Here is a 26,187-nt window from a genome sequence, read left to right on the forward strand (position 1 = left end):
CACGAAGCAGTGCCAGACAGGAGAAAACTCCCTTTGAGTTGTTGACCAGAGTAGTTCAAAATAATCCCAAAGTTAAGCAGGCTATTGCCACAGTTCTTAATTGCCTCCCAGACCTTGAAGCCAAGACCTATTGCTGAAGACAGGATATACTTCAGACACAGGATTTGGAGCAATGGAGCTGGAACTGACCTGGAAACCACCTCCCTGAAGGCTCACTCTCATAGCTTTGCAGAGCACTACAAAAGAAGCTAAGGGAGCACATCAGTTGATGCCCCAACCCAGATTTAAGGCCTAATAACCAAGACAGTGACTGGCACAGTAAAGCATATTGGTGCAGTAGTGGCACTTTTATCTTGGGAGTAATCAACAACTACATAAGTGGACCTAAAGCCCACTCACTAGGAAAGAGTTCATGTGTGGTACTGTAAACATAGCCAAATACACATGCCTGGAGATGTCATAAGTCTTAGAGAAAATACAAGACTGTCACATCCCTAGACAAATGTAATTTCTTACTATGTGCTAAATATGGATCCTTATATTTACAGACAAGTATGCCAGTCATCACTCATGAAAGAAGCTTCTTTTGCAACAGACGGAGGTTATTACAGAGTTCCACAACTGGTCACACAGAGATTTAAGTATGTGTGAAATGCCCATCCCTAAGTGACACATCTACAATGAAACCTCAACACCTAAGACTCATAGAACATAGTGGAACAAGGGGTAGAGAGAATACTAAAGCATCTTTTAACTCTCATCAATGAAGCTCCCTCTTGCAATAGAGGGCAATGAACCCAGGGGTCAGGGACCATTGTGGAAGAAGGGGCAGAAAGATTGTAAGAGCCAGGATAAGAAGTGTATGACCATATGGAGTCTTCCAGGCTCCTGGGACCTTGCTCATATGAACTTACAGCAATGGCGACAGCACGCACAAAACCTATGCAAATACAAAGAGACAAAAACCCAGCATAGATCTGTGGAAATGGGCAACGAGTCCCAGTCTTAGCTGAAGAACTATTGACTGATGATTACTCCTTGGTGAGGGAGAGATTTGTTTTTTTAAGGGAGGGACTCTAGATAGGCCGGCTAGACCCCAGTGGATGAACTTGCACTGAGGGACATCTGGGTACACTAACTTGACTTGATAGGCCTTAACATAAATAACATAATTCATGAAATCACACGGGGATCTATAGGAGGGTGTTGATGGGAAAGGGTATAAAAAGGGTTAAGATGTTTTATATGAAATTCACATAAATTCAATAAAAATATTTTAAAAAATAACAGAAAGAATAAGTCTGAATGCTCTATAGCAGAGTGAATGAGTGGTTCACAGCAAGCTATTATGTATTTTATGAAAACTAGAAAGAGTTGAAAGTCTGCAAACATGAAGTAATCAAATGAAAACATTAAATACACTGAATTGATCAGTCCATATTGTATTTATACACACAGAAATATTACTCTATACCTCATAAATATAATTATTACATGTATTTAAATTATATAATGCTTAATGGCATAAATAAATCATTTTGTATTTTTATCAGGATATTGTTGAGATTCTTAGAACTGGTATATTTGTGATTTTGAGAGTTAGGTCAAGTTTTTCTCCATGAATCTTTCCATTCAGCATACTCACAAGTAATGAATACATGAGCATTCCTGTCCCCTAGAAGTGTCAGCAGGGTGTGTTCTTATCAGGGTGACATTGGTAATCTGAGTGAAATGCGGTCTCTCAGTGCAACATCATTTCATATTTCTCTCACTCTGAGGACATAGGCATGTTTATGTGTGGTAATGAGTGATTTTCATTTTTCTGTGATTTGTTCCTGAATATATAGGAAATGGTCTTTTCTATTTAAAAATATTAGACATACATTAGATGTTAATGATGTCAAAGCTTGGTCTATGACATACAGCATAGATATTTTTGCTAATTTATCATTTATTTTTGTACCTTATTAGTAGGTTTGGGAATTCTATTTCTTTTGGTTTTTTTCTCTACTTAGATGACATTTTGTATGCATACCAATCTTTTATGATCAATGTGTCTCCTTTTATTGCTTTTGTTTTGTCTCATAATTAGGATGCTTCTCTCTACTCAGGTTACAAAGCAATTCTTCCATGTTTTCTTCTAGATCATGTAGGATTTCATGTTTTATCACATTTAAATCTCTGATTTTGGGGGAATTTATCCAGTTTCAGAGTATAAACAATAGATCCATCATTTTATACAAAGATAGCCATCCTTTCTAACACAACATATTAAATACTAAATCTTTTGCCTCACTGACTTGAGGTACTGTCTTTTTTTTCCCCCTCTATGTGTATGAGTGTATTGCCTGTAAGTATGTAAGTGCAACTGCGTTGTGCAGTGCCCACGGAAATCAGAAGAAAGCATTGGATTCCCTGGAACTGGAGTTACAGACGGTTGTTAACCACTATGTGGGTGCTGGGAACTAAACCCAGGTCCTCTGCAAGATCAGTCAGTACTCTTAACGAGCATTTGTCCCGTTCCTTGAGGTGCTGTCTTTATTATACATTAGGTTTCCATATGCAATTTTTTCATTTTGGATTACCTGATGTTCTCTCATTGAAGAGACCATTCCTCTGCAAATAACAAAACTGTTTCAGTTGTAGGGCCTTATTATGTGTTTTAGCAGTTAGTAAAGCTGGGATCTTCAGTTCCTATGCTCCAGCACAGCATTTCTAGATATTCTTATTTGTTCTACAAAATAAACATTGTAAGCAATACTTCTAGATGTAGAAAAAAACTTAAGATCATATGTTTTATTGCAATTGTACTGAACCTGAAAATCAGTTTAGGAAACCCGGCATCTCCATGATATTGCATCTTATTTTCCATGAATATTTTAATTCTAATTACTGTTTATATTTAAATTTTCAAGGCTGTTTATAGATCTTATGAACTTTGTACTTCTCTTTTTGCTCTCATTCACACCTGAATATTTTCAGTATTTTTTAATTTGCTCTCTAATATATGCTGGTCATTTTGTTTGTATTGTGCAACTATTTTTCATATATATATGCTATTTGATTTATGCTAATTTCATAACCTGATACCTTATTAGACATTGCTCTAAATGAAAATATATATTCACATCATTTACAAAAAGAGATGGTTTTACCTCCCTTTTTACCACTTTATGAGGTGTCATTGACAAACAAAACCTGTAAAAACACAATTTATAGAACTTGATGTGGAAATAACTACCCGTCTATAAAATGTTCTCCACAATTTTTGCATAAACACACTTGCCACCTGCAAAAGCTTCCTCATACCTTGTTATTTTGTAATTAAAATTGCTAATATCATGCTAGAAGATGGCTCAGTGGGTAAAAGTGCTTGCCTGACAATTTGAGCCCAATCACAGGGACCCACATGACAAAAGGAGAGAACTGACTCCCAAGGGTTGTCCTCTGACCTCCACATGTATGCTGTGGCATACATGTTTCCATACACAGACATATATGCAAAAATAAATAAATAAATAAATGACTGTAGAAAGCATAATATCTATCCTTGTTGTATTTTTTAATGAAACTCAGAATTTCTAACCATAGCCATCATGATTAACAATAGATTCAGAGAAGTATCTATATTTCATAACTGAAATTTTCTACCATTTAACAAATGTGCCTAGTTTTCTAATCCCACTTTCAGGTGTAGAACACAAACTGAAGTCGGTATCTTAAAGACACGTCTACAGTCCTGTGCAACAGCTCTCTTCTCCCAGCTCCTACAATCACCATCACAGCCCTCTATTTTTATAGTTTTGGCTAGTTTAGATTCATTGAGTAAATTATGTGTTATAGTATCTATTCTATGCCTAACATTTCAATTAGTATAACGTCCTCCAGAATCAGCTCATGTTGCAAATGGTAGGATTTCATTCCTTTTTAAGGCTAAATCATATATAGATAGATGATGATAGATGATAGATAGATAGATAGATAGATAGATAGATAGATAGATAGATGAAAGATAGATAGATAGATGATAGATAGATAGATAGATAGATGATAGGTAGATAGATAGATAGATAGATAGATAGATAGATAGATAGATAGATAGATAAACAGAGAGACAGAGAGAGATAGAAGTAGGAGAGAGAGGAAGAGAGAAAGAAAGAAGAGGCCAGAGATATGGAAGAATAGAAAGAGAGGAAAAGAGTGGGGCACAGGGAGGGAGGAAGGGAGGAGAGGGAAGGAGAGAGGAGAGAGGAGAGGGAGAGAGAGAGACCTGTCATGCACTCATCCAGGGATGAGCATTTGTTACGTTTTCCTTGTCTTGGCTGTTGTGAGTACTGCTGCAATCTGCACAGGACTGTAGACATGCTTTAAGATACTGACTTCAGTTTGTGATCTATGCCTGAAAGTGGGATTAGAAAACTAGCCAACCCTGTCCCAAGAGTGTCTGATTAGTCTTATGAATAACCAGAGCCTGTTCACCAGGTTGCCACCCTCCTACTTTGGGTCCAGCCCCATTCTCTCTGCTCCAGGGCTCACATCTACTTTGATGAGCTAGTTAGAACCATTCCATCTTATCCCTACCAGCCCACTTTGACTCTAGGTCCCTTTGCCCTCCTGAAGAGCCCCTGACTAGCTGGCAAGGCACCATCCAGTTCCTCCAATAAAATATCAAAAGAATAGGTCAAATACCTATTCATACTTAATCAGAAAGCAACCAAGCTACATCGACAATAAAAAAAGAGCTAAGCTTCAATTAAACAAAGGCAGGCCAGAATTTCATACCAGACCCACAACCAATAAAAGAAATCTACATGCCCAGACCACAATGTGAATAGTATGAAAAAACAAGATAATAGACCCCCACCACATCCCACCAGTCCTACAGAAGTGTTCTACAATGAGAACTACCCAGAGGAACCCCAGGACACAGAATGTAAAAGAACAGTCCTAAACATCATCAAAGAATTCAATAACTTAAAAAAGACAGTTGGGCAAGGTGGCACATGCCTTTAATACCAGTACGTGGGAGGCAGAAGCAAGCAGATCTTGGTGAGATAGGGGCCAGCCTGGTCTCCATAGCAAGTTCGAGGCCAGCTGGGTCTATGGGAGACCCTGTCTAAAAGAGGAGAGAGAGACAGAGAGAGAGAGAGGCAGAGAGAGAGAGAGAGAATGAACAAAGAACTCAAAGAGGATAGGAATAAACTCCTGACTGAAGCTCAAGAAAATATAAATGTACAGATGAATGAAATGACAGAGAATAGTAAGGATTTGGACAGTATCTTCACGAAAACAATGGAAATTTTGAAGAAAACTTGGGCTGAAATGAAGATGGAATTGGAAAAACTCAGTAAGCCAATTTAAAAAGACAAGAGAATGCATAACCAGCAGAATGAATCAAAAGGAAAGCAGATAAAAAGACTAGACAATGAAGCTGAAGAATTGAACCACACAAGCAAATAATGTGAAAAAAATTAAATACAAGAATGTTATTCTCGTATGCAGGAAATGTGGGACATACATCATGAAATGACTAGATCTACGCATCATAGGCATAGAGGAAGGAGAAGATTCTCAGGTCAAAGGCATTGACCAGCTCTTCAACAGGAGAAAAAACTTCCCTAAATTAAAGAAAGACATACCCAAACAGACACAAGAAGCTCACAGAATACCAAATAGACCAGAATAAAACGTCCCCTCTACCTGTGCGGCACAAAAAGAGGGTACTGAAAGCTGCAAGAGAAAAGCAGGTTACATGTAAAGGAAAAAACCATCAGAATTATAGCTGACTTTTAAATGCAGGCTATAAAAGTCAGAAGAGCCTGAAGCAAAGAAATCTAAGTTCTAAATGATCAGAGATACCAACCCAGAATACGTTACCCAGCAAAACTATCTATCATAGTCAAAGGGAAAATAAAAGCCTTCTGTGATACAAATAGGCCTACAGAGACTACTCAAAACAATCTAAAGGACTGAAATAAGAATGACCATACCCAAGTGACCTCAGAAAGAGAACAAACGAAGGTATAGTTAAGAAAACACAAAATAGGAACGAAAACATAAACAGAAAATAAAATGACTGTAACCAATATGTATCTTTCATTGATAATATTAAATGCCAATGGCCTCGACTCCCAAGTAAAAAGAGACAGACTACTTGAATGTAAAAACTTCACCCACACAGGGCTCAGGGACCATTGCACAAAAGGGGATGGAAAGATTATAAAAGCCAGGGGAGGAGGTACATGACCATACGGAAATAGAGTCTTACAGGCTTCTGAGATCCTGCTCGTATGAGTCTACAGCAATGGTGTCAGCATGCACAAGATCTATGCAAATTCAAGCAAACAAAAATTCAGCACAGAATTGTGGAAATGGGCAGCAGGCCCCAATCTTAGCCAAAGAGCTATTGGGCAGCTGGATGAGGAAGAGCAGATCTTCTTTTAAGGGAGGGACTCTAGATAGGCTGACTAGACCCCAGTGGATGAACTTGCACTGAGGGATGTCTGGGAACACTGACTTGACTTGATGGGCCTTACCGTGGATGACAGAATGCTTAAAATCCAGTCGGGGAGACCATGTGAGGGTGCAATGGGGAAGGGGTAGAAAGATGATTAAGATGTTGTGTATAAAATACATAGAAATTTAGTAAAAATATGCAAAAAGTACTATGAGAGGAAAAGAAAAGAAAAAAAATCCATCTTTTTGTTTTCCACAAGAAACATATCTTACCCTATCCTTGAGGACTGGCACCACCTTAGGGTGAAAGGATAGAAAAAATATTCCAAATACATGACAATAAAAACAAGTAGGGGTTACAATTTTATTATCTGACAAAATAGACTTCAAATTCAAATTAATCAGAAGAGAAATGAGGGTCACATCACTCTAAACAAGGGAACAGTCAACCAAGAAGACACTAGAACCACAAACATACATGCACCAAATTCTGGTGCAGCAAATTTCATGAAAAGAGTAAAAATGGACCTCAAGACACAGATTAACCCCAACTCAACAACAGCAGGTGATTTCAACACCTTGTGCTCTCCAAAGGACAGGTGAACTGGACAAAGAATGAAAGGGAAACATCTGAGTTAAATGCTATCATACATCAAATGGACCTAACAGACATCTACAGAATATTCCACCCAAGCACCACAGAATGTACTTTCTATTCAGTAACCCATGGAAGCTTCTCTAAAATCGAGTACATACTGAGGCATGAAACACATTTCAACTAATACAAAAAATTGAGGTGATTCTAAACATTCTATCAGATCACAGTGCAATAAAGCATACAATCAACAGGAAAAGAAGCATTAAGAACTATATGAACTCATGGAGATTAAACACCCTCTGAATGAATGAGTCAAGAAATCATGAAAGAAATGAAAGTGATCTGATAGACTACTTGGAATCAGTGACTGCTGAGAGAGGGGAAGTTGGTTTTGTTTTGTTTTTTTAAAGGAGTGATGCTAGATAAGGTGATCAGCTCCAGTGAATGAACTCACACTAAGGGACACATGGGAACACAACCTGACTGATATATATGACAGAATGCATGGAATCCAGTGAGGGTTTCTATGAGGAGTACAGTTTGAGGTGGAGGTCTAAATATTATCAAGATGTATGAAATTTGCAAAAATTCAATTAAAAATGGAAAAAAGTGGGATTACTATACCATATAGTAATTCTAGCTTTAATTTCTGAGGAAAATCCATACTGATTTTTCCATTGTATCTGTGATCATTTGCATTACCACTTACAGTCTCCAAGTGATCCTTTTACTTCACATCTTTTCCAACACTGGTCATCTTCTATTTTGTTTTATCTGTTTATTGTTCTCTCTCTCTTTCTTTCTCTCCCTCTCCCCCCCTCTCTCTGTGGGTTTGGGTATGGGTGTGTGTTTTACCTGCATGTGTGGGCACATGAGGAGGTCAGAGGACAGCTTTGTGGTATCAGTTCTCTCCTTCCACCTTTGCACATGTTCCAGGAATCAAACTCAGGTCACCGGGGTTTTGTGGCAAGTGCCTTTACCCACTGAACCATCTTGATGGCTTGTTTCCTTTATTTCTGCCATCCTAAAAGGTGTGAGACAGTATCTCACTGTGAGTTTCATTTATATTTCTCTTGTCAATAGTTTTATTAACAACTTTTCATACACTTACATGTTGCACGTCTTCTTTAGAAGGAGAAATGTCTGTTGGGTGTCCATTTTAAAATAGTTAGTAGCTGGACATGATGGCATACACCTTTAGTCCTAGCACTCTGGAGGCAGAGACGGGTGGATGAAAGTGAGGCTGAGGCCAGCCTGATCTCCATAGCAAATTCCAGGCCAGCTGGGGGTACAGGAGAGTCTGTATATTTAAAAAATATTAAATAGTTATTAGCTTTTTGCTATTGAGTTGTACAAGTTCTTTATACCTTTTAGATATAAACTATTTCTCGGACCAATGGTTTGCAGGTTTTTCTCATTCTATAGATTGCTCTTTCTGTTGATTTTTCCTTTGTTGTACAATGCTTTAGTCTGACACGTGTTCGCTTACCTATATTTCTTGCTACAGTGCTTTTCTCTTCCCTTCCAAGTTGTATTTCTGTACATACTGTCTCTGGCTTAGGTTTATTGAGTAACTTCAATATGAGAGTGAATACTAGTGAATGTTAAGTCGGCATCACTGCCTTTTATCCTCCACTTGCCAGAAAGTCCTGAGTATTTTCTAGCATTGCCCTGGCTTTGAGGTGGAAATATTTAAATTTCATTATATTAAAAAAGCGACTATAAATCAGGCAGGATGGTATACATCTGTAATCCTACCCCTTGGGAGGCAAGAGGTTTACAGAGAGTTCTATGCCACCCTGAGCTATATAGCAAGACTATCTTTAAGCAACTGTAATATATAGACTCTGTTGCATTAAATGCCTCTTCTGTGCATATAAAGATGCTTATAATAAGTCTTAGTGTTGTTAACACAAAGGATTCTATTGGTAGAACAAATAATAGGTGAGCTCTACAACTTTTTAAATGTGCTAGTGCAATATGTTGAATATTTTATTAAGAGATTTCATTTGTACTGCTTTAAATTATATTAGTTTTCCTTTTCTGGCTGCATTTTTTGTCAGTTTAGGTTTTACGGATTAATTTTGATCATATAAGAGTGAGGGAGCTCCCTTAATTTATGTTCTCCACAATTGGTCAGACCACAGGGATTCTCTAATCTTTTCATTACTCTTTGAAATTTCCACATCTCCTTCCCAATTTCCACAGACTTGGACTTTTAACCAAGGTTACAGCACCAGGCATAAAATCCGTCCTGTGGAGAAGACGTCAAATCCAAGCCAAAAGCTGTTGGTTACCCCTATAGCCATGGTTTCACTGGTGCACCAGTGGGCACATCCTGCCTGGCAGGGTGGTATTATAGCATGTAGAGGAGTCTCTGTACTCATCCTATGATCATTTGTCTATTTAAACTTTCTGTTACTACTGAAATTAATTTGGCACATTTCATTTTTCTGAAAATAATTTCTTTTAGATTTTAAAATTAATCTGTGAGGTGGTTTGGTGTTTAAGAGCACATGCTATTCATCCGGAGGATCAGAATTTAGTTCCCAGCACCCACAGCAGGTGACTAATAATCATCTATAATTCCAGCTCTAAGGAATCTGATTTTTTTTTGCAGACACCCACACACATGTGGCATACACTCAACAGACACACTCACATATACATAGATTAACATTTAAGAGATATAAATTAATCTTTATGACTGTGCACAATGATCTGATATGGATTTATATTTGTACTTTATTGTTTATTGCTTTTGTACTCCTTTTACATTTTGAGCTTGCACTTTTAACTGATAAAACATGTTTTGGGATATACATATATTGTGGAATATGTAAACCAGATAAAACATATCTTCTCAAACATTTATCATCTCTGTTGAGAACCTTCACATTCCTTTCCTCTACATTTTTGAAATACATAGTACATTATTATTATTTATAGTCAGCAGAAACCAGCCATTGCTTTTTAATCTTATTGACCTAAAACCTAGTATCCATCAATCCACATTTTCCTATCTCTCCCTACCCCTTAGACACCCTAATCGCTGGTTATCACCATTTATTTTCAACTCCCTAAAATCAACCTTTTATATTTCATATCACAGTGAATCATGCAGCACTTGTCATTCTGTGCCTGGCTTATATCACTTAACATAATGACCTTTGGTTCCAAATATATTATTGAGAATGGCAGGATTCTATTTTTTGTAGCTGTATTCATGGTATACATATACTAGATTTTCTTTCTCCATTAGCCGAGAGTTTATTTCCATAGCTTGGAAACTGTGGATAGTGCTTCAATAAACATGGAGTGCAGAATCTCTTCAACATACTGATTTTATTTCCTTTGGATATGTATTCAGCAGTAGAGTTGCTAGGTCAAATGGTAGGTAGTTCTCCTTTTAAATTGTTGAGGAACTTCAATGCTCTTTTCCACAGCAGCTGTGGGTCCTCTTTTCAGTGTTTTGTTTTCTTTGTTGTTCGGGAATTTTTAGTATTGTTTAATCTCATTTGCCATTTTTTCCTTTTGTTTTCAGTGCTGGGGAGGCTTCCTCAAAGGATTTGCTATTCAGATATCTTGGGGGGGGTTCCCTGTTTTCTTCTAGTAGTTTCATAACTTTAGGTATCATATTTAAGACTTTAAACTATTTTGAGTTGATTTTTGCAACTAATAAGAGATGAGGTGTAGTTTTTCTCTTCTGCATGTAAATATCATTTTTTCCCACATCAGTTATGAAGACTATCTGTTCTACATTGCATATTCTTAGTCTTTGTTGATGATTTGTTGTCTGGAGATTCATGAGTTTACTTCTAGGCACTCCATTGGGTGCTACTGACATGTTTTTATGCTACTATCATACCATTTTGTTATTATAGTTTTGTAATATATTTGAAAGTCAAGGAGTGTGCTGCTTTCTAATTAACTCTTTGTGCTAAAGATTGTTTTGGCTAATTGATTTTGTTCTTGTATTTTTGTTTGTTGGGGGGGGTGGTTCCATATAAATTTTTAATTATTTTTTAGTACTGTGAGAAAGGTCATTGACATTTTGATAGACACTTAATTGATACATCACTTTGGGTAATATGGACATTTTAGCAACATGAATTATTCCATTCCATAAATACATATCTTTCAGTTTTTTTCTGTTCTCTTCAATCTCTTTCATCAGTCTTTAGTTCTCATTGCAAAATCCTTGACCTCTCTGTTTATATTTATTTCTAGATATTTTTGTAGCTATGGTAATGGATTGCTTTCTTATTTCTAGTTCAGATAATTTGACATTAATTTATTAGTTTTTACATATCAATTTTGTATCCTGCAAATAAACTAAATTCAGTTATTAGCTGTTAATATCTTTTTAGATGAACCTCGGAGTCTTCTATATACACATCAAGTCATCTGCCAAAACCGACCATTTGACTTGCTCTCTCAACTTGGCATCATTTATTTTTCTCTTGCCCAACTCCTCCAAGTGAGAGTAAGCATCTTTTTCTTGTTCCAGATCTTAGAAAGCTTTCAGTTTTTCATTTAGCATGATGTCAGCTGTTGGCATATTATATGTGGTCTTTACAATGTTGAGGTAAATCCCTTCTCTACCTAATCTAGTCTGACTTTTTATCATGTTGATTTTCTCAAACTATTGAAATGATCATGGTCTTCTGGCCTTCAATCTACTGATACAAACTGTTGCTTATTTGTTTGTATATGTTGAACCATTGTTCCATTCCTGGGGTAAATACCTTGATTATAGTGAATAATATTTTTATTGTTTTGATATATACATTTATTAACATCCTGATGAGGATTTTTGCAACTCAGTCCATCAAGAGTATTGGCCTGAAGCTTTCTTTTTATGTTTATGTCTTTGCTTGATGTGGTTACCAGGGCAACCCTGGTCCTAGAGAATAAGTTTAAAATAATTCCTTCCTCTTGATTTTTTTTGAAAACAATATAAGATTTAGTACTATTTATTCAAGCTTTTTAGAAAAATCATCAGTGAAATGCACAAAAATTCAATAAAGATATACACCAAGGAAAAGAAAATTGCAAAATTTTCAAATTTTTAAAAAGCATTGCTGAAAGAAATTTAAAAGATATGAATAAATGGGGAAATATCCTGCTTTTGTTGACTGTGTATTTTACACACAATATCCCCCACTGATCTAAAGATTCAATATAATCTCCATAAGGATTCTAACCAACCTTGATATAAAAGCAGTAGAGTTGATCCTAAACTTTATATGCACATACAAGGGTCCCAAAATATCCAAGACAATCTTTAAAAAAATAGAAAATTCACATTTTCTAGCTTCAAAGCTTACTAAAGATATGCAGTAATCAAGATTGCATGGTTGGTCCAAGGGTAGATACACAGACCATGATAATAGATTTGTGAGCCCATTAGTAAATTATATGCTAATGAATATAAGACAGCTGGTTTTTCAAAATATATTATTTATTATTCTAATTTTATGTGTAGGAGTGTACTGTTCACATGTATGTAAGTGTATCCATGTCATGTTGTTATACAATATCCATGGAGGTCAGAAGAGGGTGTCAGATTCTCTGGAACTGGAGGTACAGATGGTTGTTAGTCACCGTGTGTGTGCTAGGAACCAACCACGGTTCCTCTGCAAGAGCAATCAGTGTTCTTAAACACTGAGCCATCTCTTCACCCCCCCACACACACATAGCTGATTTTTTAAATAGTTTAATTCATTGAGAATTTCATACAATGTATTTTGATCATATCCCCCAGCCCCCAACTCCTCCCAGACTCACCCCCACCTCCCTACTCTCAAAACTTTGTCACCCCCCACACACACATTGAGTCAAATTTGTGCTGCCTAAATGCTCTGGGATGTGGAACCTGCACTGGTGGATGGCCACCTACCTGGTCACTCTACCTGGTCAACCCACACAGTGTCATGCCTTTAACGAAAACAGCCTCTTCCTCTCCCAGCAGCTATCAAATGCCAATACCTCCTCAGATAGGGGTGGAACTTTGTGCCCACCTACCCTCTCCATGTTAGGATTTTGTTTGCCTTGAGCCTGAGCAAGTCTCATGCATGTTGTCACAATTGCTGTGAGTTGTAAAATTGTCCTGCTGTCCGGAAAATCATTTCCTTGTAATCATCCACCACTTCTGGATCTCAGAATCTTTCTACTCCCTTCTCTAAGACGATCCCTGAGCCTTCAGGGAGGGGAGTCTGAAACAGAAGTCCTATTTAGGGTTGAGCACTCCACAGTATCTAATTAGAAAACTGACATTGACAGTTGTGACTATATTAACTGGCTTCTACTTCAAGAAGAAATATCTGATGAGGACTGAGGGATGCACTAATCTATGGGTAGACCAATACATCATTAAGAGTCATCATATATGTATATGTATATTATATAGCCTATAGAGTCTGATTTGTACCCCAAACCAAAGGTCCTTCAGTGTGGGTCCACCCACTGGGCCCACCAAGAGTCCCATCCCTGTAAGACATTGTCTCTCCCCTTCCCAGGAGCCATCAGTTGCCAAAAGTTTCTTAGGTTGGGTTGGGATTTCTTACCCACTTCCCTTATCTAGGCTGGAATTTTGTCTGGTTTGAGCTTGCATAGGATTTGTGCATGTTGTCACCATTACTTGAGTTCATATGAGTAACTGACAAGCTTTCTGGAAAATTTTATTTCTTTGTGGTCACCTACCCCTCAGGATCTTACAGTCTTTCTACCTCCTCTTCCACAACAATCCATGAGCCTTGGGAGGCAGAGGTTTGAAATAAGTGTCCTGTACAGGGGTGAGCACTCTGCGGCCTCTTGTTCTCTGCACAGTGGCCAGTTGTGGGTTTCTGTGTTAATCACCATCTGCTACATATGAAAACTTCTCTGGTGAGAGTTGAGCGATACATTCAACCTATGTGTAGAGACTGCATTGAAGATGTGTCATTTAGGGCTAAGCATCTCACAATCACTTTTTCTCTGCAATTGGCCAGTTCTGGAACTGTGTTATAGTCTCCATCTGCTGCAAAAAGAAACTTCCTTGATAGGGGGTGAAAGATACACTTGTCTGCAAATAGGAGGATGCACATTTAGAATAAAGTAACAAGTTATGTTGGTCTAGGAATGTGGCAAAAGCGAGCTTTTCTCTAGGATCTATAATGTCTCTAGCCATGTGTATTTGGCTACATTGCAGTTCTGTCCCATTGAGTGGGTTTTTATTCCAATTAGATTTCTGTTCATTATCCCCAAGATAAAAGTGCCACTACCATACCAATAGAGACAGCATGCTTGGTCAGGAATTGTTCTGTTTATTAGGCTTGACAACTTGGTAGGATTATCAATTGGTTTTCTCCCTTGGCAGATGTATAGTATCCTCTGATGCTAGGAGAGCTAGTCTTCAGGGAGGAGGCTTCCAGATCAGTTCCAGCAGCAATAGGTTCCTAATGTCAAGCTCTCAGAAGTAACCAAGAACAATGACAATAGTCTTTAATATTTGGGGTCGGTCCATCAACCTCACTTGGCCAGTTGATTCTTAACAAGGGTTTCAAGACCATTCAATGAGATAGGACCATCTTTCTGTTTTGCTTTGCTTTGAAATCTGGTCTTGCTATTGTCTAGGCTAACCTCCAACTTTAGATTTTCTTACTGAAGTTTCCTAACTGCTGGAATTACAGGGAGCACTACCACTCCTGTTGACGAGCAGCCTTTTTAAACAGTGATGCTGGAACAATCAGATAGTCACATGCAAAGGAATAAAATTAAACCCCTACCTCCTATAAATGCAAAAAATAATTTGACATGAACCAAAAACTGAATTACAAGAAAAACAAAAGGCTATTTTGAAGAACTGCTTGTAATCTTGGATTAGGAATCAATTTCTCAAATTATACTAAGTGGGAAGGCTGCTGAAATGCAGAGATTAATTGGACTTCAACAAAATTAAAACCCTTTGCACTTCAAAGGACACCACTACACCAAAAACGACAACCAATAAAATGAAAAAAAATCACTGCAACTCATGTATATGCCTGATGAGGATTTAGTATTCAAGAAACAGCTCTTCAAAGATATATAGATGTCTCATAGATACACAGAAATATTTTCAACATCACTGGCCATAAGAGAATTTTAAATCTAAACCACAACGTCACTTCATACAGACTATGATGATTTAAACAGCAGAAATGAGTGAAAATGTAGAAAAACTATAATCCTTCATGTTGTTGGTGGGAATGTAAAATTATGCAGTCACTTTGGAAAAGAATTTGGCATTCCCTCACAGTTTAATATAGAGTTGCCATACATATTGTCCTTCACTTTTGTCCGTTACTATAAAGTTAAGAGAATCAAAGATACATGTTCATACAAAAACCTACACACAAATGTGCTTTAAAAATGTTTTTGTAGGGGTGGAAAGGTGGGTCAGTGGTTAAGAACACTGGTTGTTCTTGCAGAAGACCTGGGTTCAAATCCCAGCACCTACATGGCAGCTAACAACGGTCTGTAACTCCAGTTCCAGGGATCCTATAGCCTCTTCTGTCCTCTGTGGGCATTGCGTGACACAGGTGCACTTACCTACATGCAGGCAATACACACATACATATAAAATAAAAATAATAAATAATTTTTTTTAAAAAAAAAGAAATGTTTTTGTAATACACAAATTAGAAACAATCAAGATGCCTACCAACTGATACAATCTACCCATACTATATTATTCAACTAGGAAAAATAAAATCTTGGGGCTGGAGAGATGGCTTAATGGATAAAAAGCTTGCTCTACAGACATGAAGACTTCAGATTCCCATCACTCATGCAAAAACTCAGCATGGCACCATACATACCTGTAACCCCAGCTCTGGTGGGTGGCTAGAGACCAGCAGATCTTCGGGGTTCACTGGGCTTGCAGTCAAACCAAAACAGCAAGCTGCAGGTTCAGTGAGTCCAAGTCTCCAAAATAAAGTGGAGAAAGGTAGAGGAAGATGCCTGGAGTCGACATCTAGCCCCACAAGTGGAGAGAGAGACAGAGACAGAGACAGAGAGAGAGAGAGAGAGAGAGAGAAATCTCATATGTGCTACAACATGAACTCTGAAAACATGCTATGTTAAAGAAGCAAGACATAAAACCCACATATTAGAGGCTGGAGAGATGGCTCAGCAGTTAAGAGCCCTGGCTGCTCTTGCAGAGAACCTAGGTTTGATTCCCAGTACCCACATGGAGGCTAATAACCATCCATAACTCCAGTTCTAGGGGCACTGCACTCCCCTATGGGTGCTGCACAACATGGGTGCACTTACATGCATGCAGACAATACACTCACACACATGAAACAAAAATTTAAAAAGTATATATTTTTAAAAACCCACATATTATATTATTCTATTTATGTGAATAATTAAATCTATAAATCAGAAAGGTTGTTTATCAAGGGCTGGGGGAAAAGGGAAGGGAAATGACTTCTAATGCATGTCTTTTGGGATGACAGAATTGCTTTGTAATTAGGTAGTGATAAAACGTGCACAATTTAATGAATATACTGAAAGTCATTGAACTGTTCTCTTTAATGGTGAGTTATATGCCAATAATGTTTTTCAAAAGGAAAGAAAAGGGCACCTTATAGAGACCAAGGCTGGAAATGCAACATAAATTTATGAAAGGGGCTCAGACCTCTGTGCACCCAGGATGGAGGATTATCGATGCAATTGAATTTGGGCAAACATGAGGGAAAGGTGTCAGGCACCCATTGCCGGTGCTGTTACAAACTGGAACATGCTTTGGAATAAACGATTTAGTAATATCTATCAAAAAGGATAAAGCACACACCCTAGGATCCAGGATTTCATTTATACAAATCTAACCTCCATGTGAGGCTGGCTCAGTTAGCACTCAGTGAATTTCTTTCCTATTATAAAGGTGATCATCATAGGAAGAGGTAGTAAATTATGCAGTAAACTCCTGCAGCCAAATTCAGCTCATCTCTGCTGCTTTCTGGAAATATAATGAGGCAATGTTCCCACTGTAGGATGGTATGGCCATGAAGTTTCTGCTCTTTTAATCTTTGCAAGCTGCATAAAGAAAAAGTAAAATCCTCCCTAATATGTAGAGTCTTGTTTCTAGGGCTCCTGAATGCACACTAACAGCAGTTAAAGGTTCTGTGCTCTCCTCTTGACAAACTGGATATGGGGTGCGGTGGTGGTTGAGTGGGATACAGTGGAGAGAAGGAAACCAGAAGGAAACCACCCAGCCAAAGCCATGAGTGATCTAGGCATGAAGCCTCGTCAACATGAGCAGTAACAACACTGCAACTGCCGAGATCCGTGACCACTGGCAGAAGGGCCCGAGTGGACCTCTATCTTTTGTTCCTTTAATTCCTTCTCGAACTAATGATGTCTTTTTAAATACGACATTTCTATTACTTGTAAATTCTGTGTTGTGTTTCTCAAATAAAGAGTTCTGACGATGGAAGAGGAAAAATCCTATCAATCTATTTTCTCATTTGTCATACCCTGATCTTTCAGTCCCTGAAGACAAAACCTGAAGTCAACTTAACTGAATGGCAGGAACCACACCAAGGAAGGAAACATTGCACCTGAAACCTGAGACCCTGAAGGGTGGCAAATGGCAGCCATAACCAAAGAGGTTAGTGGTGTCCTACCTCTGTGGAACTGGTCCTGTGGAAACGGAGTGCTCATTCATTCACACACCTGCCTCCACCCCAGGTGCCCTCCTCTTACCTAGACAACCTGGGGAGACAGGGTGGGAGACAGGGATTATGACATAAACAAATGTCCACAGGCTGAATAGCTAAAGGCCAGTTCAGGAGCTTTTAGTAGGGACACCACCTGTGAAAGCCTCACAAACAGCCAACTTCCTGCAACTTCCATACTGCCGGCCCTACCAGAGGGAGAACGATCCCTCTAGGGGTGAAGTCACATCAGCAGTCTCGTAGAGGAGGTGTCAAAACTCTAGGGGCGCAACAGCAAGTATAAAAGAACAATGGAGACGGCTATGTGCGTTTGTTCTCCTTGTTGTACATGGCAGAGGTGTTGTCCTCGGCTCTTCTCCTGTCTGTGCTGCAAGTTCATATTCACCTCAGAGCGGAACTGCACCTGCTTCCCCTGCCCTTACAAGGATGAGAGGAACTGCCAGTGCTGCCACTGCACCTGTGCTGAGAACCCCAACTGCCACTGGTGCTGCTGCTCCTGGGCCAATGATCCCAACTGCAAGTGCTGCTGCACGACCAACACCAACATGCAGTGCTACTACTACGAGAGCCGCTGCTGCCGGAATGCCACCATCACCTTCAGAAGGGGCCGCCTTCGGAGCATCCGCATCTCGTAAGTGCTGAGCATCCAGTGGGGGTTGCCTTGACTCAGACAAACTGGGGAGCAGGTGCCAGCTGTGGGGTTCCAGGATGGAACAATGCTTCCTAGGGTCCATTATTCTACCTGGAAAATTAAAACAGTAATTTTGTAACAACTGTATCCTAAATAGACGCTAGCATGTGTAGACCCCAAGTTCCAAACACAAACTCCACTGCCGATATAAATGCAAGCTGCATGTGCCATTCTGACCCCAAACTCAGCCGTGCAAACTAGCGATAGCTGGTGGTGGTAAGCAACTTGTTGGGTAATGTTTACATGCCCACTCCTCGCCCTCACCCTGTGACCACTGGAGGATACTTAGCTGAGAGACATTAAGTTGCCTAGAGCCATCCAGCTAGGAAGGGGCAGAGTCAAAATTTGAATCTGGAGCAGGGTCTATGCTCTGAATTTTAAAATGTCATATTACAAAATGGAGACCATGATATGGGAGGGACAAGGATCCATGCACCTGCTTTGAACCTGTTGCATGATACAAAAATATAAACTGTTCTTCATCTTCCTCTTATGGAACTTTTGTTGTCGGCAACATTGACCTAAAAAAAGCCATTTTTTAGGCTTTGACCCCCTAAAAAAAGGTTTTGACCCAAAACATTGACCCTCTCTACAGCCACTTTTGACTTTAACAACCTAGAGAGGTGCCCTAGACACTCCTGGGCTGATGGCTGCCTCCTCTTTCCCATCAAGAAGTCCAGACACTCCGGGTCTCAATTACTCTTTAGGGTAGTAGCCCTCCATATCAGCTCTACCACACGTTCTCTTTATGTCACACATTAGGGGAATTTGGCAGAACAAGGGGGAGATTTCTCAGACGAAAGATCATAGATCAACCCTGTGAGGTAACGAATTATAGGACAGAACAATGGGGCTCAGCTTTGAAGACGTTCAAGGCTGAGAAAGAAATTCTGTGGGCAAGGGTCTGTTGAATTTGGTTGGGGGGGGGGATGATTCACTTTGAAACCAAGCACTTAGTTCATGCTTAACAAATGTTCCTCCTCACCACAGCCCTCCCAAGTCAAGAAATTCTGAGGGCTCCTCTCTCCTCGAAACTTTGTATTCTCTGGGTATGAGCCATAGAGACTCACTGAGCACATTTCAGTCCAGGGGTGGGGGTTGAATCAGTGGCTTGAATAATGCCTTTAAGCATCAGCGGTTCCCAAACTTGAAAGTACATAGAACTCACCTGGGGATCTTTTTAAAATACTCAGGTTTGTTCTCCACCCCTCAACATTCTCATCTTCATTGGTATTGGGATACAATCTGGACTTCAGAATGGTAAGAGCTCCACTGTGTCAGATGATTCTAATGGGAAGAATGTGAAGGGGTGAGGTTGGAACCTGGGAGACTCGGCAGCTAAGTGCAAGAATGGGATGGAACTTGGGAGAGGAAGTGAGCTATGCAGAGGAGCGGAGGAAGAGTGATTCAAAACAGCAAAGCTGCTGGGCTTGGTAACTGCTGTGGCATAGTGCCATGGCCCTGAATGTCTGTGTCATATCTCAGTTTGTGTGGAAGTATTAGGGGTCGTTCTGATGCACAGGTGCTTGCCTTCCAGTTCCCTCTCCCTCCTGATTTCTGAACCCCTTCCTCCCACTCCGGCTCCACAACCTCAGCTCTCCCTCACTCTAATCTAACAGCCTTCTCCACTTTCTTCTCTGTCTCCCTCATTTTTTCACACCTACTCCACCCACCCACCCCTAAGCCATTAGCAGATGCTTTTCATCAAAGAAGCCCATCCAGCTACCTCATGTACAAATGCCTTGTGACTCCAGGGGACCCTTCAGGGCCCAAGTAGGAGTCTGGGAACCAGAAAAGGAACAGCTGAAACCAGTAGTGCCACAGCCTGGAGCCCAGCACCCAAGTCCTCAGGGACAAGCGCTCAGGGTGCCTGAGGCTACACAGAGCCACTCTGTGCCTCAAGGCCACCCCAGAGCAATGGACTTGGGAAGCACCTTTGACTGAGACACAGGTCCCTCACCAAGAAAGTGGGGAAGGAGACAGAGGTACAGAGAAAGAAGGAAGGCCAAGGCAGGAGGGCACACAGCCCAGTGTGAAGACCAGTACCCAAACATGACTACGAACAGAGAAAGGACCTAACAGCTACAAATGGGGTATCAGCTTACACCCCCATTCCCACAGCCAAGTCATTTATTTATCCTAAACTGCTTTTGTTCTGATTGTGACTTCTTAGAACATGCACTTGAGTTCTGCAAATATGGTTTCACTTACTTTGTATTTCTTGCAATAAATACATGAAATCAACCTCAGACATTAGACAAGTAAAGAAGCTTAACTCATACAACAGAAGCCTGGGCTTCATGGGTATGGGGAGACTGCGCTGGGCTCCCGGGCATGGGGTGCGCTCACTCCCTGTGGATCCGCAGACTGCTCTGGGAAGCTGCGGCTCCGGGAGCGGTGGCAGGCACGCAGGCTTTTCCCGCCGGCTGCTTCGGGTCCCGCGTCTCTGGTGCTGGCGACAGCTGGTGGCTGCCGCAACTTCTCTGATGCTGAGAGCTTACTCTGCTACTGGAGCATTGTCCAGCCGGAATCCCGTCTCTATTCCACCCGTGTACTCTTCCTCAGGATGCGAGGCTCCTGGCCACTGAACCACGCAGGGAAGGGGTACAGAGACGGCGAAAGCTAGTGTGTCCGGGGTCGGTAACGGAGAGTGCTGCCCCCCCCGGGGGGATCAGGTCGCCGGTACACAAGACTCAAGGCTTGGCTCAGTCTGTGTTTACAGCTTTATTCTCTCTGGGACCCAATCTCTGGGACCCAGTCTCTGACCCAATCTCCCACTATTAAGAGAAGGCTAGGATATATTATACCATGGGGGTAGTGGTAAAAGCTTTGGCTGTTAGATGCTTTGTGAGACATTCTATTTACATGTGGAAGTGGATTTCTGCCACACTGCTAGACTGCTGGCCGCCTGGAAAAATCACACAGGAAGGCATGGTCTGCTTAGAGCCAGAGGCCATGTTTATGTCAGGGCATTTGTGGCGGCCACTTCAAAGGGAGAGTCAGGAAAGATGTCAGAAAAGCACCCCGCTATGAAAGGAGCCCGCAGCACATTAATCCCGAGCTGCATGAGCTGTCTGGTGTGAAGGGACTTCCACTTTGCATAACAGAGGTCTCCAACACATGGGCTCGTGTTTTCTCCTCTACTGTGGACATTAGTTGACAAATCACACAGGGGAGTCATCATAGGAACCATACTCACGAATACTTTCTATCAGCAGTTACACACTTAAGATGGATTACCTCGTGTACACTATAAGCCCTTCTGAAGGAAGCACTTCGGGCTTTCACTTACAGATGGAGAAACTGAGCATAAAATAGAGATTAAGAAACTCCCTTCAAATATCCAACTCTAAAGTGCTGTGCTACATCATATTCCCAGAGGCCAGGCCCTTACTTATTGCTGTGGACCTGAAAGTCAGCCCATGGGAGTTCTAGGCTTAGCTCAACTCCTCCTGTCCTAAGAAAGGCCATTTAGCCACCCTCCTCTGACCCATCCTATGTAGAGAAGTAATGATGATGTCACTACCTTCCTGGCCTAGCCACCAGAAGCCTTGGATTTATTGGCTCATTGCAACAAGTGGGAACATGACCCATAGGCCAGAGTGAGGTATCTTGGTAAGAAAATATCACAAGTTAAAGCAGGATTGGTGCTCCTGTTAGGGTAAATCTGCTGGGTGTCTTAATCTTGTCTAGAAGTAGGGAGAACAGACAAAGCCTACATCTGTAATTGGAAAGGAAGAGGGGGAGGAAGAAGAGGAGGAGGAGGAAGAGGAGGAGGAGGAAGAGGAGGAGGAAGAGAAGTTGGAGGAGGAAGAGGAGGTGCAGTCTAGCACCCTGCAGTGATGTTACTTCTGCTCTGATCATCACAGCTGCTGTGGCCTTTTCTCTCCCTGGTGTTCAATGATGTTACTGATACTCAGTGGGACATCCAGGCCCAGCTCACTGCACCAAGTCCTTCTGCTTTTTTCTTGTCCGAAATTAGAGTTAACAGGTTGCAGTTATGCAACTCCTCCTGGGTCCACCAACTGTGCCCAATTCATAGACTCATTAAACCAAATCTTCTCAAGAAATACTATGGCAGGAGGGAGAGAGAGTTCAGTGGTTAAGAACACTGGCTCTTCTTGCAGAAGACGTGGGTACAAATCCCAGCACCCACATGACAGCCAACAACAGTCTGTAACTCCAGTTCCAGGGGATCTGATCTCCTCCAAGGGCATTGTATGATATATGTGCACATACATGCAGGCAATACATGCATAAAAATAATAAAATACTTTTTAAAAATAAGAAGAGGGGGCTGGAGAGATGGCTCAGGGCTTAAGAGCCCCGACTGCTCTTGCAGAAGACTCGGGTTCAATTCCCAGCACCCACATGGCAGCTATGAACCGTTCTTAACTCCAGTTCCAGGGGAATCCAAAGCCCTCTTCTGACCTCTGTGGCATGTATGACATGTGTGCAGGCATGTATGACATGTGTGCACTCACCTACATACAGGAAATACACAAATATACATAAAATAAAAAATAATAAAATTTTTTTCAAAAAAATAAGAAGAAGGCTGGAGAGATGGCCTAGCAGTTAAGAGCACTGGTTGTTCTTGCAGAAGACCTGGGTTGGAATCCCAGCACCCACATGGCAGCTAACAACTGTCCATAACTCCAGTTCCAGGAGATCCTAGGGCCTCTTCTGTCCTCTGCTTGCATTGCACTGACATAGGTAAACTTACCTACATGCAGGCAATACACTCATACACATAAAAAACATAAAAATAATAAAATATAAAAATAAAACCTTCCCAAAAAAAGAAACACTATGGCAATTGTGGAAGGAGGTTAACGGCTTTATTCGAGTTCACTCCCTAACATGGAGAAGGCAGGCTAAGAAGCTGGGAACCCAGGCAGGGACCGTGTCCTCGCCATCCCAATGGGCCACCTCTCCAGACAGATCCTTCAGGGTCAAAATAAATGAAGGAACTCTTGAGCATGCTGAAGCCCTGTGCCCGCTTCTCTTTTCAGATCTAAGACAGCCCTCCGCGTGGGAAGCAGCGACACTCAGGTGAATGAGGCGAAGTCGCCGCCCGCCAACAGCCACCTGGTGGACCACCTCACCTGCCCCATGTGCAACCGGCTGCGCCTACACTCCTTCATGCTGCCCTGCAACCACAGCCTGTGCGAGAAGTGCCTGCGACAGCTGCAAAAGCATGCCGAGGTCACCGAGAACTTCTTCATCCTCATCTGCCCGGTGTGCAGCCGCTCGCACTGCATGCCCTACAGCCACCAGATGCAGCTGCCGGAGAACTACCTGCGCGGGCGCCTCACCAAGCGCTACATGCAGCAGCGTGGCTACCTCAAGTGGCGCTTCGACCGCTCCGCTGGGCCCATCCTCTGCCAGGTCTGCCGCAGCCGGCGGATCGCCTACAAGCGCTGCATCACCTGCCGCCTCAACCTGTGTAACGACTGTCTCAAGGCCTTCCACTCGGACGTGGCGATGCAGGACCACGTCTTCGTGTCCACCAGCACCGAGGACCAAGACGAGAAGATCTGCATCCACCACCCGTCCAGCCGTATCAACGAGTACTGTCGCAATGACAACAAGCTGCTCTGCACCTTCTGCAAGACCGCTTTCCACAACGGCCACGACACCGTCAGCCTCATAGACGCCTGCTCCGAGAGGTCCGCCGCCCTCTTCGGCGCCATCGCCAAGTTTAAAGCAGGTGCTGGTCGACTTCCGCCGCCCCCTTCAGTGAAAGTAACTCCCAGTTCCGGAACCGACTGGAAGACAGTGGGTGCAATCTGTTTAGCGTGTAGCCTTTACCCTGCCTGGTGGATCAATCCAGGCACCGGGAGACCGCGAGCTAGCCAGCCAGTCACTGTCATGGTGTCTACACCTGGCACCTACCACCAGCCGCTTAGTGTCACTAAGTCACTGTGACTCAGTTTTTCTCCCTCATTGGGTTGTCGTGAGGGTTAAATGGCTTACTCTTGTAAGGCTTGCAATTACAAGGCGTCCTTCCTTCCTCCCTCCCTCCCCTGGTATATAATATAAAACTGGTATATAATAAGCACATAAAGATCTTTCGATCTTTGTTATAATCTCGGTGAACTTTGGTCTCATTTTCCGCTTTGGAAAAAGAAAAGTGTTCTCTCCAATCACACCCGAAGTTCTATGAACCTTTCTAAGGTGTTTGTCACTGAAGCTGGATTTCCTCTTTTTCTTTCTTTTTTTTTTTTTAATCTCCCACGTCCTAACTGCCAGGTTGAATCATTAATGTGAGAATCATCTCAATTTAAAGTTCTCTCCCATGAACTCTTTTTTCTTTTTCTTTCCCTTCCTTCCTTCCTTCCTTCCTTCTTTCCTTTCTTTCTTTCTTTCTTTCTGACAGGGGCTTATATAACCCAGCTGGCATCTAACTCCCTATGTAGCTGAGGATGACCTTGAACTTCTAATTTCTAATCTTCCTATTGCCACCCTGAGTGCTTATTTCTTTCTTTCTTTCTTTCTTTCTTTCTTTCTTTCTTTCTTTCTTGGTCCCTGTAGCCCAGCTGGCCTGAGACGCACTACTACATAGACCAGGCTGATCTTGAACTCACAACATCCACCTGTCTCCTGAGTGCTGTGATTAAAAGCATGCACCACCACACCTGGCCTCTCCCATGAATTTTTTCCTCAGTGTTGTAGTCCAAAAATAATAATAATGTAGTCCAAAATAATAATGATGGTGATAATAATACCTGTAGCCCAGCTGGCCTGAGACGCACTACTACATAGACCAGGCTGATCTTGAACTCACAACATCCACCTGTCTCCTGAGTGCTGTGATTAAAAGCATGCACCACCACACCTGGCCTCTCCCATGAATTTTTTCCTCAGTGTTGTAGTCCAAAAATAATAATAATGTAGTCCAAAATAATAATGATGGTGATAATAATAATAATGTACTGTTACCAGACACATAGTAAGAGAGAAACTCCAATATTCTGGTCAGCAAGGTGTTTTCCTCTGTCTGCCTGTTCACAGCTGTTCATACTGGCTATGTAATATACCGTTTCTATAAGAGAAACTGATCCTGGTTTTATAAAGAAGCTAAATACAATAATATTTTTCAATGTTCAGTGAAAGGCTCCATAATTTCTAAATGTGTCTTTCCCATTTAGGCATGTCTACATACCTGGTTAGACCTAGAAATACATGTAGGGAATCCCTTCATAAAGGATGATTTCATATAAACCTTTGGAATATACTAAATCCAGCCTCAATAATCCTACAGAACAGGCATTAAAATCTCCTCCATGGATAAGTCAACCGTGGTTCAATAAGATGGTCAGCACAAGGTGGCTAGTAAGTCACAGCATATCCAACACCTGTGCCCATATTCATTCTTCATCATTCATTTGACAACCTGCTATGTGCTAACCAGTGACAGGACTGTAAACATGGAAAGCTGGATCAGCACCACACTGCCACCCGTGGTCTAGATCTTCAAGGAGTGGTCACCATCAGTAACTGAAGGGCACTGGATCAAACTTCATGTGTAAGGCAGCATTTAGCTGTAGCCATTAGAAATTTAATTCTTTCTCTGTTAAAAGAGAAAAATATGCCAGGGAAGGGTCACATCTGGGAGAAGAAAGGGAGGCAGGGGAACTTGTTTCATAACCTATTCTGGCCTGAATCAGTCCAGCTCCAAGTAACTTACTTTCTCTCTCTCTCTCTCTCTCTCTCTCTCTCTCTCTCTCTCT

General features: G+C 41.2%; 1 protein-coding gene across 1 annotated transcript in view; it reads left to right on the forward strand.

Moving 5' to 3' along the window:
• Nucleotides 1-17,938: 17,938 nt before the first annotated feature.
• Trim42 (tripartite motif containing 42) overlaps nt 17,939-26,187 on the forward strand; it is a 26,764-nt gene continuing 18,515 nt past the window's right edge. The window contains exons 1-2 of the mRNA XM_008840714.1: nt 17,939-18,391; nt 23,467-24,164. Of these exons, the coding sequence (XP_008838936.1) occupies nt 18,051-18,391; nt 23,467-24,164 (1,039 nt within the window). The 5' untranslated portion in view covers nt 17,939-18,050. The remainder of the gene's footprint in view (nt 18,392-23,466; nt 24,165-26,187) is intronic.

Source organism: Nannospalax galili, unplaced genomic scaffold (genome assembly GCF_000622305.1).
Source record: "Nannospalax galili isolate Female #2095 unplaced genomic scaffold, S.galili_v1.0 scaffold1201, whole genome shotgun sequence".
NCBI lineage: Eukaryota > Metazoa > Chordata > Mammalia > Rodentia > Spalacidae > Nannospalax > Nannospalax galili.